The sequence below is a fragment of the Lampetra planeri genome, chromosome 7 (assembly GCF_965212315.1).
Source record: "Lampetra planeri chromosome 7, kcLamPlan1.2.h2, whole genome shotgun sequence".
In the NCBI taxonomy this organism is placed as follows: Eukaryota; Metazoa; Chordata; class Hyperoartia; order Petromyzontiformes; family Petromyzontidae; genus Lampetra; species Lampetra planeri.
Window position 1 is genome coordinate 5,811,717 of NC_136113.1, and position 16,238 is coordinate 5,827,954.

Consider the following 16,238-nt stretch of genomic DNA (forward strand, 5'->3'; position numbering starts at 1 on the left):
TTTGTGCTGTTTAATTTATATGGGACATCAGTTAATTATGGCTGGGGTGGCAAAATGATGAGCCAACTGCACTATGAACCAGGCAACCTGAGTGTGATTAATTATAATTAATCAAACTCAGGTTGTTAGCCATGGTTAATAATTATCAACCATGGCTAACATTAGTGATATCTGAACGGATCCCGGGCCCTCTCCTTCACCAACCCGGACTGATGTTGAAATATAGTCAAATAACGCCCATATTTGACACAGCGTGGGCTGACAAATGATTTAAAATTATTTTGTATCAAATATTTTTTCTACGGTTGAATGTACGTTCACATTAACTTATGATATAAGCAAGATGAAATCTAGGTGACATAGAAAGCAACGATCGAAATAATAAAAATTACGCCTCGAGTGATGTACGAAGCCACACATTCCCTACAGAAGACTTTGATGGGAAGTTTTATATATATATTACATCACGGTTGCTGGACACAGGCCCACATCTACTACTGAATGCCCAGCAGAAAACCGGATCGTGCAAAGTTCTACAAAAACGTGTCAAGGTTGCGAGTCGTCAAGATCGTTGTTAAGCCGAGTTGCCGGCAAGGTTGTGACATCGTGCAACTCACCCAGGCAGTAGGGGCAGCACTGCCCCTTGCGCAGCACAGGCCGGGGGCAGGGCAGCGCGGGGCAGCTCTCGTGAAAGCAGGCGATGTGGCCGTTGCGGCACATGCAGCTGGTGCACACGTCCGGCTTCCACGCCTCCCACGGCAGGAACATGTCGCCCTCCTCGGAGCGGCAGTACGCCGTCACACTGTCGTTGCCTGCGGCGCCACCCGGATGGCTCTCTCCATCTTCTGCAAGAGGCAGCAAAGCCGCGCATTGGAACCCATGTACCACGGTCAAGGTTGGCGAGATGTTAACTACCTCACCCGGTACACAGGAGATCGTAGGTTTGATCCCGACCCTGGCGCCTGTATATTTCGAGTTTGCATTTCTCTCTCCCCATGGTCGCGTGGATTTTTCTCCGGGTACTCCGGGTTTTCCCTCCACATTTAGAAACACGTGTTAAAGTATTTCGCTCCTATACAGTTCCACGTGATAAGCCACTTCGTTGAACTATCATTTGTGGCCAGGTCGCTTGTAAAAAGACCTCTCTATAGCTCAGTGGGCATTACCTGATATGAAAAAAATAGTTTATTCTATATGCACGTAAGTGCAAATAAGCTGCTCATGGGTGTGTAAACGCCATCGGAGATGGGCAGTGGCTATTTACACGTGACTTAAATATTTAATTTCATCACATTTGTATTTAAACCAAATTGCTCCAGAAGTTTGGAGGCTGCATTTTGTCCCTCTCTGTTAAAATGGTCAAGCACAAAGACACACACACACGGCCGTCAGCAAATGCACGCTTGTGCATCGGCGAAAATGCGGTGTAACACTGTGATTACAGTAAACAACAGATTTTTTTTTCATATTTGTATACGTTGTACGTAACAGGTTCACGTGACTCCTGCAGCCACTAGAGGTCACTACATTAACGCTATAATGCAACAAAACATGTATGCATTGGATTGTCGATACCCTTAAGTGTGACAATTCATCGCATGTGAGAGGAGTTCAATGTTATATGACTGGCGATTACAAAAACACATTAGTCTAGAATTGTTTATTTATTTTTATTATATATGTACACATATGAGTGCTGTGATGATGTAAAAAAAATTGTGACACTCGTACGAGTTTTACAAATGTTTTCAACATTCTCTGCTCAATTGCCATTCCTCCATAATATATTGCAGAGAATGCTGGTGACGTGAAAACAAATATTCTCAGTTTCTTTGAGCGTACTTCAAACTGCTGGCATCGGTTTCCACGTGTTGAATGAAGTGCACGCCAAATTTGATAACGTGTACAAGAATTTAACTTTATTAGTCATTTATAGTGAGAAACTGTGTGTCGAAAGACCCCACCCCCCACTATCTTATGAGCAGTTTAACAACCATCGAAACGTTCTGCATAAGTAGGCCTCGGCAAGGTGAGGTAAAAGTTAAACGGTAAAAAAAACAAGAGAAACTTTACCCTACCTTTTACCTTACCACAATACAATCGCGCTACCCTACCTTTTACCCTTTAGCAGGTAAGGTAAAAGGTAAAAGGTAAAAAAAGAACGAGCTTACCTTTACCTTACCTTTTACCCTTATCCCATACAAATTTCGCGATTACAGGGTAATTACTAGTTATAGCGCTTTATTCATTTTTCGATTTAAAGCTTTCGTGACTGCAGGGATTCATCTTCTTGGTTCTTTCGGTAAAGTCACGTAGAATGGAAATAATAAAATAATAAAAATAAAACATCATTAAATAATTCTCACGACGTTTCGGCCACAACGCAAGCAGCCGTCCTCAGGTGAAGACTAGGTCTGTCGGGGAGACAGCGTCTGAATGAAACAGCACCATGCTTGGAGCGTATATTTAATCTGGGTTGGAAGGGGGGGAAAGGGCGCCTTGACAAAATAATTTGCATATCAAGAGGAATTTAGCATATTTATGGGAAATGCAGGTATGTGATTAGTACTACTTATGCCCGTGTATTATGCAGGATTAGCAGCATCAAAGGGAGGGGATATGGGAAATGCAGGTATGTGATTAGTACTACTTATGCCCGTGCATTATGCAGGATTTGCAGCATCAAAAGAAGGGGATATGTGGAATACAGGTATGTGATTAGTACTACTTATGCCCGTGCATTATGCAGGATCAGAAGCGTCAAAGGGAGGGGATATGGGAAATGCAGGTATGTGATTAGTACTACTTATGTCCGTGCATTATGCAGGATTAGCAGCATCAAAAGGAGGGGATAGGGGTAGCATTAATAAAGGGAAGGAGTGTTAATAGTATGTAGCTGCAGTAACTAAAACCACCACGTAAACAACTAAAGTATAAACTACATAGAATCATCAGTATACTAAATATACTCTACAATAAGCTGAGTTACTAACAGTAAGTAATACATTACAATTGTACGTCGTAAAAAATATAATATGCTTCCATCTAAACTTTATTCTCTTACATCACACGAGTCTACACCGTACTATATACTGCCAAAGACAAACCCAACATTAAATTATATACTGTATTGCTATAAACACTATGTATTATTCTACCCACCCTAATGTATATCACACTGCTGTATATGCTACAGTGTTTAATAACAAATAGTATAACATTTATATGCTTAATACAATGTACAAAGTAATATATAGTATCGTAATTGTATAGTGAAGGATATAGAGTGGAGGTTGTCTGGTGCATGGATGTTGAGTGGAGTTTGTCTGGTGCCAGGATGTAGAGTGGAGGTTGTCTGGTGGAAGGATGTTGAGTGGAGTTTGTCTGGTGGAAGGATGTTGAGTGGAGGTTGTCTGGTGGAAGGATGTAGAGTGGAGTTTGTCTGGTGCCAGGATGTAGAGTGGAGGTTGTCTGGTGCCAGGATGTAGAGTGGAGGTTGTCTGGTGCCAGGATGTTGAGTGGAGTTTGTCTGGTGGAAGGATGTTGAGTGGAGTTTGTCTGGTGGAAGGATGTTGAGTGGAGTTTGTCTGGTGCCAGGATGTAGAGTGGAGTTTGTCTGGTGGAAGGATGTTGAGTGGAGTTTATCTGGTGGAAGGATGTTGAGTGGAGTTTGTCTGGTGGAAGGATGTTGAGTGGAGTTTGTCTGGTGCCAGGATGTAGTGTGGAGTTTGTCTGGTGCCAGGATGTAGAGTGGAGTTTGTCTGGTGCCAGGATGTAGAGTGGAGTTTGTCTGGTGCCAGGATGTAGAGTGGAGTTTGTCTGGTGCCAGGATGTACAGTGGAGTTTGTCTGGTGCCAGGATGTTGAGTGGAGTTTGTCTGGTGCCAGGATGTAGAGTGGAGTTTGTCTAGTGCCAGGATGTAGAGTGGAGTGTGTCTGGTGCCAGGATGTAGAGTGGAGTTTGTCTGGTGCCAGGATGTAGAGTGGAGTTTGTCTGGTGCCAGGATGTAGTGTGGAGTTTGTCTGGTGCCAGGATGTAGAGTGGAGTTTGTCTGGTGCCAGGATGTAGTGTGGAGTTTGTCTGGTGCCAGGATGTAGAGTGTAGTTTGTCTGGTGCCAGGATGTAGAGTGGAGTGTGTCTGGTGCCAGGATGTTGAGTGGAGTTTGTCTGGTGCCAGGATGTAGAGTGGAGTGTGTCTGGTGCCAGGATGTTGAGTGGAGTTTGTCTGGTGCCAGGATGTTGAGTGGAGTTTGTCTGGTGCCAGGATGTAGAGTGGAGTTTGTCTAGTGCCAGGATGTAGAGTGGAGTGTGTCTGGTGCCAGGATGTAGAGTGGAGTTTGTCTGGTGCCAGGATGTAGAGTGGAGTTTGTCTGGTGCCAGGATGTAGTGTGGAGTTTGTCTGATGCCAGGATGTAGAGTGGAGTTTGTCTGGTGGCAGGATGTAGTGTGTAGTTTGTCTGGTGCCAGGATGTAGAGTGTAGTTTGTCTGGTGCCAGGATGTTGAGTGGAGTTTATCTGGTGCCAGGATGTAGAGTGGAGTTTGTCTGGTGCCAGGATGTAGTGTGGAGCTTGTCTGGTGCCAGGATGTAGAGTGGAGTTTGTCTGGTGCCAGGATGTAGTGTGGAGATTGTCTGGTGCCAGGATGTAGAGTGGAGTTTGTCTGGTGCCAGGATGTAGAGTGGAGTTTGTCTGGTGCCAGGATGTAGAGTGGAGTTTGTCTGGTGCCAGGATGTAGAGTGGAGTTTGTCTGGTGCCAGGATGTAGTGTGGAGTTTGTCTGGTGCCAGGATGTAGAGTGGAGTTTGTCTGGTGCCAGGATGTAAAGTGGAGTTTGTCTGGTGCCAGGATGTAGAGTGGAGTTTGTCTAGTGCCAGGATGTAGAAGAGTGGAGTGTGTCTGGTGCCAGGATGTAGAGTGGAGTTTGTCTGGTGCCAGGATGTAGGGTGGAGTTTGTCTAGTGCCAGGATGTAGAGTGGAGTGTGTCTGGTGCCAGGATGTAGAGTGGAGTTTGTCTGGTGCCAGGATGTAGTGTGGAGTTTGTCTGGCGCCAGGATGTAGAGTGGAGTTTGTCTGGTGCCAGGATGTAGAGTGGAGTTTGTCTAGTGCCAGGATGTAGTGTGGAGTTTGTCTGGTGCCAGGATGTAGAGTGGAGTTTGTCTGGTGCCAGGATATAGAGTGGAGTTTGTCTGGTGCCAGGATGTAGTGTGGAGTTTGTCTGGCGCCAGGATGTAGAGTGGAGTTTGTCTGGTGCCAGGATGTAGAATGGAGTTTGTCTGGTGCCAGGATGTAGAATGGAGTTTGTCTGGTGCCAGGATGTAGTGTGGAGCTTGTCTGGTGCCAGGATTATGAGTGGAGTTTGTCTGGTGCCAGGATGTAGGGTGAAGTTTGTCTAGTACCAGGATGTAGAGTGGAGTGTGTCTGGTGCCAGGATGTAGAGTGGAGTTTGTCTGGTGCCAGGAAGTAGTGTGGAGTTTGTCTGGTGCCAGGATGTAGAGTGGAGTTTGTCTGGTGCCAGGATGTTGAGTGGAGTTTGTCTGGTGCCAGGATGTAGTGTGGAGTTTGTCTGGTGCCAGGATGTAGAGTGGAGTTTGTCTGGTGCCAGGATGTAAAGTGGAGTTTGTCTGGTGCCAGGATGTAGAGTGGAGTTTGTCTAGTGCCAGGATGTAGAGTGGAGTGTGTCTGGTGCCAGGATGTAGAGTGGAGTTTGTCTGGTGCCAGGATGTAGAGTGGAGTTTGTCTGGTGCCAGGATGTAGTGTGGAGTTTGTCTGGTGCCAGTATGTAGAGTGGAGTTTGTCTGGTGCCAGGATGTAGTGTGGAGTTTGTCTGGTGCCAGGATGTAGAGTGTAGTTTGTCTGGTGCCAGGATGTAGAGTGGAGTGTGTCTGGTGCCAGGATGTTGAGTGGAGTTTGTCTGGTGCCAGGATGTAGAGTGGAGTGTGTCTGGTGCCAGGATGTTGAGTGGAGTTTGTCTGGTGCCAGGATGTTGAGTGGAGTTTGTCTGGTGCCAGGATGTAGAGTGAAGTTTGTCTAGTGCCAGGATGTAGAGTGGAGTGTGTCTGGTGCCAGGATGTAGAGTGGAGTTTGTCTGGTGCCAGGATGTAGAGTGGAGTTTGTCTGGTGCCAGGATGTAGTGTGGAGTTTGTCTGGTGCCAGGATGTAGAGTGGAGTTTGTCTGGTGCCAGGATGTAGTGTGTAGTTTGTCTGGTGCCAGGATGTAGAGTGTAGTTTGTCTGGTGCCAGGATGTTGAGTGGAGTTTATCTGGTGCCAGGATGTAGAGTGGAGTTTGTCTGGTGCCAGGATGTAGTGTGGAGCTTGTCTGGTGCCAGGATGTAGAGTGGAGTTTGTCTGGTGCCAGGATGTAGAGTGGAGTTTGTCTGGTGCCAGGATGTAGAGTGGAGTTTGTCTGGTGCCAGGATGTAGAGTGGAGTTTGTCTGGTGCCAGGATGTAGTGTGGAGTTTGTCTGGTGCCAGGATGTAGAGTGGAGTTTGTCTGGTGCCAGGATGTAAAGTGGAGTTTGTCTGGTGCCAGGATGTAGAGTGGAGTTTGTCTAGTGCCAGGATGTAGAGTGGAGTGTGTCTGGTGCCAGGATGTAGAGTGGAGTTTGTCTGGTGCCAGGATGTAGGGTGGAGTTTGTCTAGTGCCAGGATGTAGAGTGGAGTGTGTCTGGTGCCAGGATGTAGAGTGGAGTTTGTCTGGTGCCAGGATGTAGTGTGGAGTTTGTCTGGCGCCAGGATGTAGAGTGGAGTTTGTCTGGTGCCAGGATGTAGAGTGGAGTTTGTCTAGTGCCAGGATGTAGTGTGGAGTTTGTCTGGTGCCAGGATGTAGAGTGGAGTTTGTCTGGTGCCAGGATATAGAGTGGAGTTTGTCTGGTGCCAGGATGTAGTGTGAAGTTTGTCTGGCGCCAGGATGTAGAGTGGAGTTTGTCTGGTGCCAGGATGTAGAATGGAGTTTGTCTGGTGCCAGGATGTAGAATGGAGTTTGTCTGGTGCCAGGATGTAGTGTGGAGCTTGTCTGGTGCCAGGATGTAGAGTGGAGTTTGTCTGGTGCCAGGATGTAGAGTGGAGTTTGTCTGGTGCCAGGATGAAGAGTGGAGTTTGTCTGGTGCCAGGATGTAGAGTGGAGTTTGTCTGGTGCCAGGATGTAGAGTGGAGTTTGTCTAGTGCCAGGATGTAGAGTGGAGTTTGTCTGGTGCCAGGATGTAGAGTGGATTAATTCTAGATTTGAAGCTTTCGTGACTGCAAGGAATCATCTTCTTAGGTTTTTTCGGTAAAGTCACGTAGAAAGTAAAATAAAATAAAAACAAAAATCACGACGTTTCGGAGGCAACACAAGTCTCCGTCATCAGGTGGGACCGTCACAGCCAGATTAGCTGTATCAAGTGAGGCAATGATTCAAGATGTAATCCCTTAAAAGCGAGTTGAGGGGGGAGGGAGAGGGAGGGGGGAGCTCATCAGACTATGGTAGCCAATGAAAGGAACGTATCGGGAGGGAGGGCGAGGCCAAAAGAGTGGGCGATGGACGTGGAAGCGCTTGTGCCCAAGTGGCCAATTACTGCACACGCCAACACAATGGAGCGATTGTGCGCAAGCGGCCAGCCACTGCACCCGCCAACACAATGGGCAGAGAGGAGGAGGGGGAGGTCTAATACACATGATAGACAAAAGAACGAAAATGATGATGGGTACAAACTTAGGGGGAGCTCATCAGACTATGGTAGCCAATGAATGGAACGTATCGGGAGGGAGGGGGGGGGCGGGGGGGGGGGGCGAGGCCAAAGGGTGGGCGACGGACGTGGAAGCGCTTGTGCGCAAGCGGCCAATTACTGCACACGCCAACACAATGGAGAGAGAGGGGGAGTGGGGGGTCTGATACACATGATAGACAAAAGAACGAAAATGCCCATGTTTATACCTATGCTGGCTGAACAATGAAGAGAGTACTGTTAAAATAACTGGGGATGTTAACACTCGGTAAAGTACAGTAAAATAGTGCCTGTCAGATAAGATGGTCCAAAAAATTTGTGATTAAGTCTTTTTTGCGTGGTTGATAACATCTTATCTGACAGGCACTATTTTACTGTACTTTACCGAGTGTTAACATCCCCAGTTATTTTAACAGTACTCTCTTCATTGTTCAGCCAGCATAGGTATAAACATGGGCATTTTCGTTCTTTTGTCTATCATGTGTATCAGACCCCCCACTCCCCCTCTCTCTCCATTGTGTTGGCGTGTGCAGTAATTGGCCGCTTGCGCACAAGCGCTTCCACGTCCGTCGCCCACCCTTTGGCCTCGCCCCCCCCCCCCGCCCCCCCCCTCCCTCCCGATACGTTCCATTCATTGGCTACCATAGTCTGATGAGCTCCCCCTAAGTTTGTACCCATCATCATTTTCGTTCTTTTGTCTATCATGTGTATTAGACCTCCCCCTCCTCCTCTCTGCCCATTGTGTTGGCGGGTGCAGTGGCTGGCCGCTTGCGCACAATCGCTCCATTGTGTTGGCGTGTGCAGTAATTGGCCACTTGGGCACAAGCGCTTCCACGTCCATCGCCCACTCTTTTGGCCTCGCCCTCCCTCCCGATACGTTCCTTTCATTGGCTACCATAGTCTGATGAGCTCCCCCCTCCCTCTCCCTCCCCCCTCAACTCGCTTTTAAGGGATTACATCTTGAATCATTGCCTCACTTGATACAGCTAATCTGGCTGTGACGGTCCCACCTGATGACGGAGACTTGTGTTGCCTCCGAAACGTCGTGATTTTTGTTTTTTATTTTATTTTACTTTCTACGTGACTTTACCGAAAAAACCTAAGAAGATGTAGAGTGGAGTTTGTCTGGTGCCAGGATGTAGAGTGGAGTTTGTCTAGTGCCAGGATGTAGAGTGGAGTGTGTCTGGTGCCAGGATGTAGAGTGGAGTTTGTCTGGTGCCAGGATGTATAGTGGAGTTTGTCTGGAGCCAGGATGTAGAGTGGAGTTTGTCTGGTGCCAGGATGTAGTGTGGAGCTTGTCTGGTGCCAGGATGTAGAGTGGAGTTTGTCTGGTGCCAGGATGTAGTGTGGAGTTTGTCTGGTGCCAGGATGTAGAGTGGAGTTTGTCTGGTGCCAGGATGTTGAGTGGAGTTTGTCTGGTGCCAGGATGTAGTGTGGAGTTTGTCTGGTGCCAGGATGTAGAGTGGAGTTTGTCTGGTGCCAGGATGTAGTGTGGAGCTTGTATGGTGCCAGGATGTTGAGTGGAGTTTGTCTGGTGCCAGGATGTAGAGTGGAGTTTGTCTGGTGCCAGGATGTAGTGTGGAGTTTGTCTGGTGCCAGGATGTAGAGTGGAGTTTGTCTGGTGCCAGGATGTAGTGTGGAGCTTGTCTGGTGCCAGGATGTAGAGTGGAGTTTGTCTGGTGCCAGGATGTTGAGTGGAGTTTGTCTGGTGCCAGGATGTTGAGTGGAGTTTGTCTGGTGCCAGGATGTAGAGTGGAGTTTGTCTGGTGCCAGGATGTAGTGTGGAGTTTGTCTGGTGCCAGGATGTAGAGTGGAGTTTGTCTGGTGCCAGGATGTAGAGTGGAGTTTGTCTGGTGCCAGGATGTAGTGTGGAGTTTGTCTGGTGCCAGGATGTTGAGTGGAGTTTGTCTGGTGCCGGGATGTAGAGTGGAATTTGTCTGGTGCCAGGATGTAGTGTGGAGTTTGTCTGGTGCCAGGATGTAGAGTGGAGTTTGTCTGGTGCCAGGATGTAGTGTGGAGCTTGTCTGGTGCCAGGATGTAGAGTGGAGTTTGTCTGGTGCCAGGATGTAGTGTGGAGTTTGTCTGGTGCCAGGATGTAGAGTGGAGTTTGTCTGGTGCCAGGATGTAGAGTGGAGTTTGTCTGGTGCCAGGATGTACAGTGGAGTTTGTCTGGTGCCAGGATGTAGTGTGGAGTTTGTCTGGTGCCAGGATGTACAGTGGAGTTTGTCTGGTGCCAGGATGTAGAGTGGAGTTTGTCTGGTGCCAGGATGTAGTGTGGAGTTTGTCTGGTGCCAGGATGTAGTGTGGAGTTTGTCTGGTGCCAGGATGTTGAGTGGAGTTTGTCTGGTGCCAGGATGTAGAGTGGAGTTTGTCTGGTGCCAGGATGTAGTGTGGAGTTTGTCTGGTGCCAGGATGTAGAGTGGAGTTTGTCTGGTGCCAGGATGTTGAGTGGAGTTTGTCTGGTGCCAGGATGTTGAGTGGAGTTTGTCTGGTGCCAGGATGTAGTGTGGAGTTTGTCTGGTGCCAGGATGTAGAGTGGAGTTTGTCTGGTGCCAGGATGTATAGTGGAGTTTGTCTGGAGCCAGGATGTAGAGTGGAGTTTGTCTGGTGCCAGGATTAGGGGTCGGCACGGTTTGGCTCAAACCACCAAACCGCGGTTTGAACCGAACCAAATCGGTTTGGTTTGGCTCTGTTTGAACTGGTTCGGTTTGGTTTGGGGCTACGAAAACCGACTCGGTTTGGCTCGGACAGGGTGGAACCGGCTCAAACTAGTTTGGTTGGTTGTAAAGGCGACACGAAAGGACATGCTGTAGTTGCCTTTGCCTGCGAATTCACTTTGCAATTGCATCTCCATGGCTCGAGCGGCTCAAGACGGCGCCATCCCCGGCGGCTCCAGCATCACAAGGTATCTCATCCACGACGTGGAAGAGACCAAACACGCCGGTAGCGACGAGGAGCCGATGGCGAGCGAACGTGAGAGCCCGGACGCCACGCGCGGCGACACGCGGCAGAGCCTCATGCGCACCCTCGGCGCCGCAGCGCTGCAGACCGCGACGCAGCCCAAGCCCAAGAAGGCCCGTGTGTCCCGAGCGCTGTGGCACGACGAGTACTTTGAGACGAGCCAGGCCGCGGGCGACGTGCAGAGCCGGACCTGCAAGATCTGCACCCTCCAGTACGCGGGCTCCACCTCCTCGGGCACCCGTATCAAGCATCTCAAGACCCATGGGATCGTCGACCCCGAGTCGCCCACGGTCGTCACGTCGCCGCCGACGGGGAAGGGTTTGCTCGTGCAGTCCAAGATGGCCACGCCCATGTCAGCGCACGCGAGCAAGGCCATGGACAGCTTTGTCGCCGAGTACATCACGACGAGTGGTCTAGGCCATAAACACGTAACATCGGATCCCTTTACGACTCTTCTTCAACGAGCTGCCCCGGGTTACGAGCCCAAGTCTGAGCGCACGGTCAAGCGCCGCATGCTCGAGATGTATGTCGTCCTCAAGCTACTCGTGCTACAGTACTTTACTACTTTTGGCTCTTGCGTCTCCTTGACCTACGACGGTTGGACAAACGACGCCATGACCGGCTTCTTCTCGGTCACCCTCCACTGGATGGACCCGGCGTCGTTCTCCATGTGCAACTGCATCATTGACTTCTTTTGGGTGGCCCCGGGCGAAGGCGTGGGCAAGCGCATGGCGCAGCGCCTGCACGAGCTGCTCGACGACTTTGGCGTGTGGCCGCGCCTGCTCGCCGTCGTCACCGACAGCGGTTCTGACGCCGTCGCATCCGCCAAGTCCCTCACGCTCCTCGAGGGGAGCAACCTGCGCTCGACGTGCTGCTTGCGGTGCATCGCGCACTGCGTCAACCTCGGCGTCAAGGCCTCATTCGGCGCGTTCGAGACACTGCTGCGCAGCCTCCGCGCGACGCTCGGCGCTATCCGCAAGAGCAAGACGAAGAGGGCGGCCTACACGTCGCTCGCGCGGCACTACCTCAAGTGCCCGCTGCAGCCGCCTTGCCTCGACGTGGTCACACGTTGGGGTAGCACGTACGTGATGCTCACGGCGTCGCTAAGGCAGCGCCAAGTGATCGACGCCATCTGCCTTGAGCCCGGCTGGTCGCGGAGCCAGGCCGGCTTGTCGGACGAGCAGTGGGAGCAGGCGGCGCTGCTCTGCCAGTTCTTGGAGAAGCCGGCGGCCATCTCCGATGCCATGGGCGCCGAGGAGTACTGCACCATCTCGAACGCCATCACGGCGCAGGAGGCTCTCTTGAGCCACTGCATGACCCACCGCCCGAGTCCTCATGTGGTCGTGAGCTCGGCCACCGTGACCATCTCCGACTACATGGTCAAGTACAGCGACCTTCTCTCGTCCGAACCAAGCCGCGTCGCCCGCTTTCTCGACCTGCGCCACCCCAAGCCCGCGGCCTCGAGCACCGAGTACAGCAATATCAAGGACATGATGACGGACATTCTCAACCAGCGCTACCCAGCGTTGACGACGGACGCGGCGCCGAAGGCGGCGCCGCGTGGCGGCATTAACATCCTCTTTGACATGGTCTACGCGCCCAACGCTCACGACGGCGCCGCCTCCGAGGTCGACCGCTTCCTGCTTGAGCCGACTCAGGACCTGAGCATGGACGTCGTCGAGTGGTGGAAGCTGTACGGCGGCAAGTACCCGCGCCTACGACGCGTGGCCCTCGACTATTTGCCTATCCCGGCGTCGTCCGTGCCCTCCGAGAGAGCAAACTCGGCCGCCAAGCGCTCCTTTCTCGACCGACCAAACCTGCACAAGTGCACGTTCAAGGCCGAGATGTGTGTGCGCTCGTGGGCGCGGATGTTGCCTAGTGTTGGGGTTTCACTGCCATTGAACTACCACACTGCGTTCAAGGACATTGGGCGTGCCAAGCTTGAGGAGATGGCTGTGGACGACATCGTCGTCCAGTACTTGCTAGTGAATCTCAATATGAAGAAAGCCTGCGTAGAAATTAGCGATTAATACACTTGATATTTGTATTGAATGCGAATATTGTTTGCCGCGCATCTTTTCGGTTCAAGCCAACTCAAGAGGTTTGGTTTAGCTTAGTTTGGTTTGGTTTTGGTTTGGTTTGGTTCAGTCGTCGCTGGTTTGGTTTGGTTTGGCTTGCTCAATTTGAAACCAGTTTGAGTCGGTTCAAACCGTGCCGACCCCTAGCCAGGATGTAGTGTGGAGCTTGTCTGGTGCCAGGATGTAGAGTGGAGTTTGTCTGGTGCCAGGATGTAGTGTGGAGTTTGTCTGGTGCCAGGATGTAGAGTGGAGTTTGTCTGATGCCAGGATGTTGAGTGGAGTTTGTCTGGTGCCAGGATGTAGTGTGGAGTTTGTCTGGTGCCAGGATGTAGAGTGGAGTTTGTCTGGTGCCAGGATGTAGTGTGGAGCTTGTCTGGTGCCAGGATGTAGAGTGGAGTTTGTCTGGTGCCAGGATGTAGAGTGGAGTTTGTCTGGTGCCAGGATGTAGTGTGGAGTTTGTCTGGTGCCAGGATGTAGAGTGGAGTTTGTCTGGTGCCAGGATGTAGTGTGGAGCTTGTATGGTGCCAGGATGTAGAGTGGAGTTTGTCTGGTGCCAGGATGTTGAGTGGAGTTTGTCTGGTGCCAGGATGTTGAGTGGAGTTTGTCTGGTGCCAGGATGTAGAGTGGAGTTTGTCTGGTGCCAGGATGTAGTGTGGAGTTTGTCTGGTGCCAGGATGTAGAGTGGAGTTTGTCTGGTGCCAGGATGTAGAGTGGAGTTTGTCTGGTGCCAGGATGTAGTGTGGAGTTTGTCTGGTGCCAGGATGTTGAGTGGAGTTTGTCTGGTGCCGGGATGTAGAGTGGAATTTGTCTGGTGCCAGGATGTAGTGTGGAGTTTGTCTGGTGCCAGGATGTAGAGTGGAGTTTGTCTGGTGCCAGGATGTAGTGTGGAGCTTGTCTGGTGCCAGGATGTAGAGTGGAGTTTGTCTGGTGCCAGGATGTAGAGTGGAGTTTGTCTGGTGCCAGGATGTTGAGTGGAGTTTGTCTGGTGCCAGGATGTAGAGTGGAGTTTGTCTGGTGCCAGGATGTAGTGTGGAGTTTGTCTGGTGCCAGGATGTAGAGTGGAGTTTGTCTGGTGCCAGGATGTAGAGTGGAGTTTGTCTGGTGCCAGGATGTAGTGTGGAGTTTGTCTGGTGCCAGGATGTAGAGTGGAGTTTGTCTGGTGCCAGGATGTAGAGTGGAGTTTGTCTGGTGCCAGGATGTACAGTGGAGTTTGTCTGGTGCCAGGATGTAGTGTGGAGTTTGTCTGGTGCCAGGATGTACAGTGGAGTTTGTCTGGTGCCAGGATGTAGAGTGGAGTTTGTCTGGTGCCAGGATGTAGTGTGGAGTTTGTCTGGTGCCAGGATGTAGTGTGGAGTTTGTCTGGTGCCAGGATGTTGAGTGGAGTTTGTCTGGTGCCAGGATGTAGAGTGGAGTTTGTCTGGTGCCAGGATGTAGTGTGGAGTTTGTCTGGTGCCAGGATGTAGAGTGGAGTTTGTCTGGTGCCAGGATGTTGAGTGGAGTTTGTCTGGTGCCAGGATGTTGAGTGGAGTTTGTCTGGTGCCAGGATGTAGTGTGGAGTTTGTCTGGTGCCAGGATGTAGTGTGGAGCTTGTATGGTGCCAGGATGTTGAGTGGAGTTTGTCTGGTGCCAGGATGTAGAGTGGAGTTTGTCTGGTGCCAGGATGTAGTGTGGAGTTTGTCTGGTGCCAGGATGTAGAGTGGAGTTTGTCTGGTGCCAGGATGTAGTGTGGAGCTTGTCTGGTGCCAGGATGTAGAGTGGAGTTTGTCTGGTGCCAGGATGTTGAGTGGAGTTTGTCTGGTACCAGGATGTTGAGTGGAGTTTGTCTGGTGCCAGGATGTAGTGTGGAGCTTGTCTGGTGCCAGGATGTAGAGTGGAGTTTGTCTGGTGCCAGGATGTAGAGTGGAGTTTGTCTGGTGCCAGGATGTTGAGTGGAGTTTGTCTGGTGCCAGGATGTAGAGTGGAGTTTGTCTGGTGCCAGGATGTAGTGTGGAGTTTGTCTGGTGCCAGGATGTAGAGTGGAGTTTGTCTGGTGCCAGGATGTAGAGTGGAGTTTGTCTGGTGCCAGGATGTAGTGTGGAGTTTGTCTGGTGCCAGGATGTAGAGTGGAGTTTGTCTGGTGCCAGGATGTAGAGTGGAGTTTGTCTGGTGCCAGGATGTTGAGTGGAGTTTGTCTGGTACCAGGATGTTGAGTGGAGTTTGTCTGGTGCCAGGATGTAGTGTGGAGCTTGTCTGGTGCCAGGATGTAGAGTGGAGTTTGTCTGGTGCCAGGATGTAGAGTGGAGTTTGTCTGGTGCCAGGATGTTGAGTGGAGTTTGTCTGGTGCCAGGATGTAGAGTGGAGTTTGTCTGGTGCCAGGATGTAGTGTGGAGTTTGTCTGGTGCCAGGATGTAGAGTGGAGTTTGTCTGGTGCCAGGATGTAGAGTGGAGTTTGTCTGGTGCCAGGATGTTGAGTGGAGTTTGTCTGGTACCAGGATGTTGAGTGGAGTTTGTCTGGTGCCAGGATGTAGTGTGGAGCTTGTCTGGTGCCAGGATGTAGAGTGGAGTTTGTCTGGTGCCAGGATGTAGAGTGGAGTTTGTCTGGTGCCAGGATGTTGAGTGGAGTTTGTCTGGTGCCAGGATGTAGAGTGGAGTTTGTCTGGTGCCAGGATGTAGTGTGGAGTTTGTCTGGTGCCAGGATGTAGAGTGGAGTTTGTCTGGTGCCAGGATGTAGAGTGGAGTTTGTCTGGTGCCAGGATGTAGTGTGGAGTTTGTCTGGTGCCAGGATGTAGAGTGGAGTTTGTCTGGTGCCAGGATGTAGAGTGGAGTTTGTCTGGTGCCAGGATGTAGAGTGGAGTTTGTCTGGTGCCAGGATGTAGTGTGGAGTTTGTCTGGTGCCAGGATGTAGAGTGGAGTTTGTCTGGTGCCAGGATGTAGAGTGGAGTTTGTCTGGTGCCAGGATGTAGTGTGGAGTTTGTCTGGTGCCAGGATGTAGAGTGGAGTTTATCTGGTGCCAGGATGTAGAGTGGAGTTTGTCTGGTGCCAGGATGTAGTGTGGAGCTTGTCTGGTGCCAGGATGTAGAGTGGAGGTTGTCTGGTGCCAGGATGTAGAGTGGAGTTTGTCTGGTGCCAGGATGTAGAGTGGAGATTGTCTGGTGCTAGGATGTAGAGTGGAGTTTGTCTGGATGTTGAGTGGAGTTTGTCTGGTGCTGTTGAGTGGAGTTTGTCTGGTGCCAGGATGTTGAGTGGAGTTTGTCTGGTGCCAGGATGTTGAGTGGAATTTGTCTGGTGCCAGGATGTAGTGTGGAGTTTGTCTGGTGCCAGGATGTAGAGTGGAGTTTGTCTGGTGCCAGGATGTAGAGTGGAGTTTGTCTGGTGCCAGGATGTAGAGTGGAGTTTGTCTGGTGCCAGGATGTTGAGTGGAGTTTGTCTGGTGCCAGGATGTAGAGTGGAGTTTGTCTGGTGCCAGGATGTAGAGTGGAGTTTGTCTGGTGCCAGGATGTAGAGTGGAGTTTGTCTG

The 16,238-nt window shown here is 50.7% G+C and overlaps 1 protein-coding gene across 2 annotated transcripts in view; it reads right to left on the reverse strand.

The window, feature by feature from the left end:
* CRIM1 (cysteine rich transmembrane BMP regulator 1) overlaps positions 1-16,238 on the reverse strand; it is an 88,877-nt gene that overhangs the window by 11,783 nt on the left and 60,856 nt on the right. For both annotated transcript variants that reach the window (XM_078596102.1, XM_078596100.1), the window contains exon 13: positions 618-845. In XM_078596102.1, the coding sequence (XP_078452228.1) occupies positions 618-845 (228 nt within the window). The remainder of the gene's footprint in view (positions 1-617; positions 846-16,238) is intronic.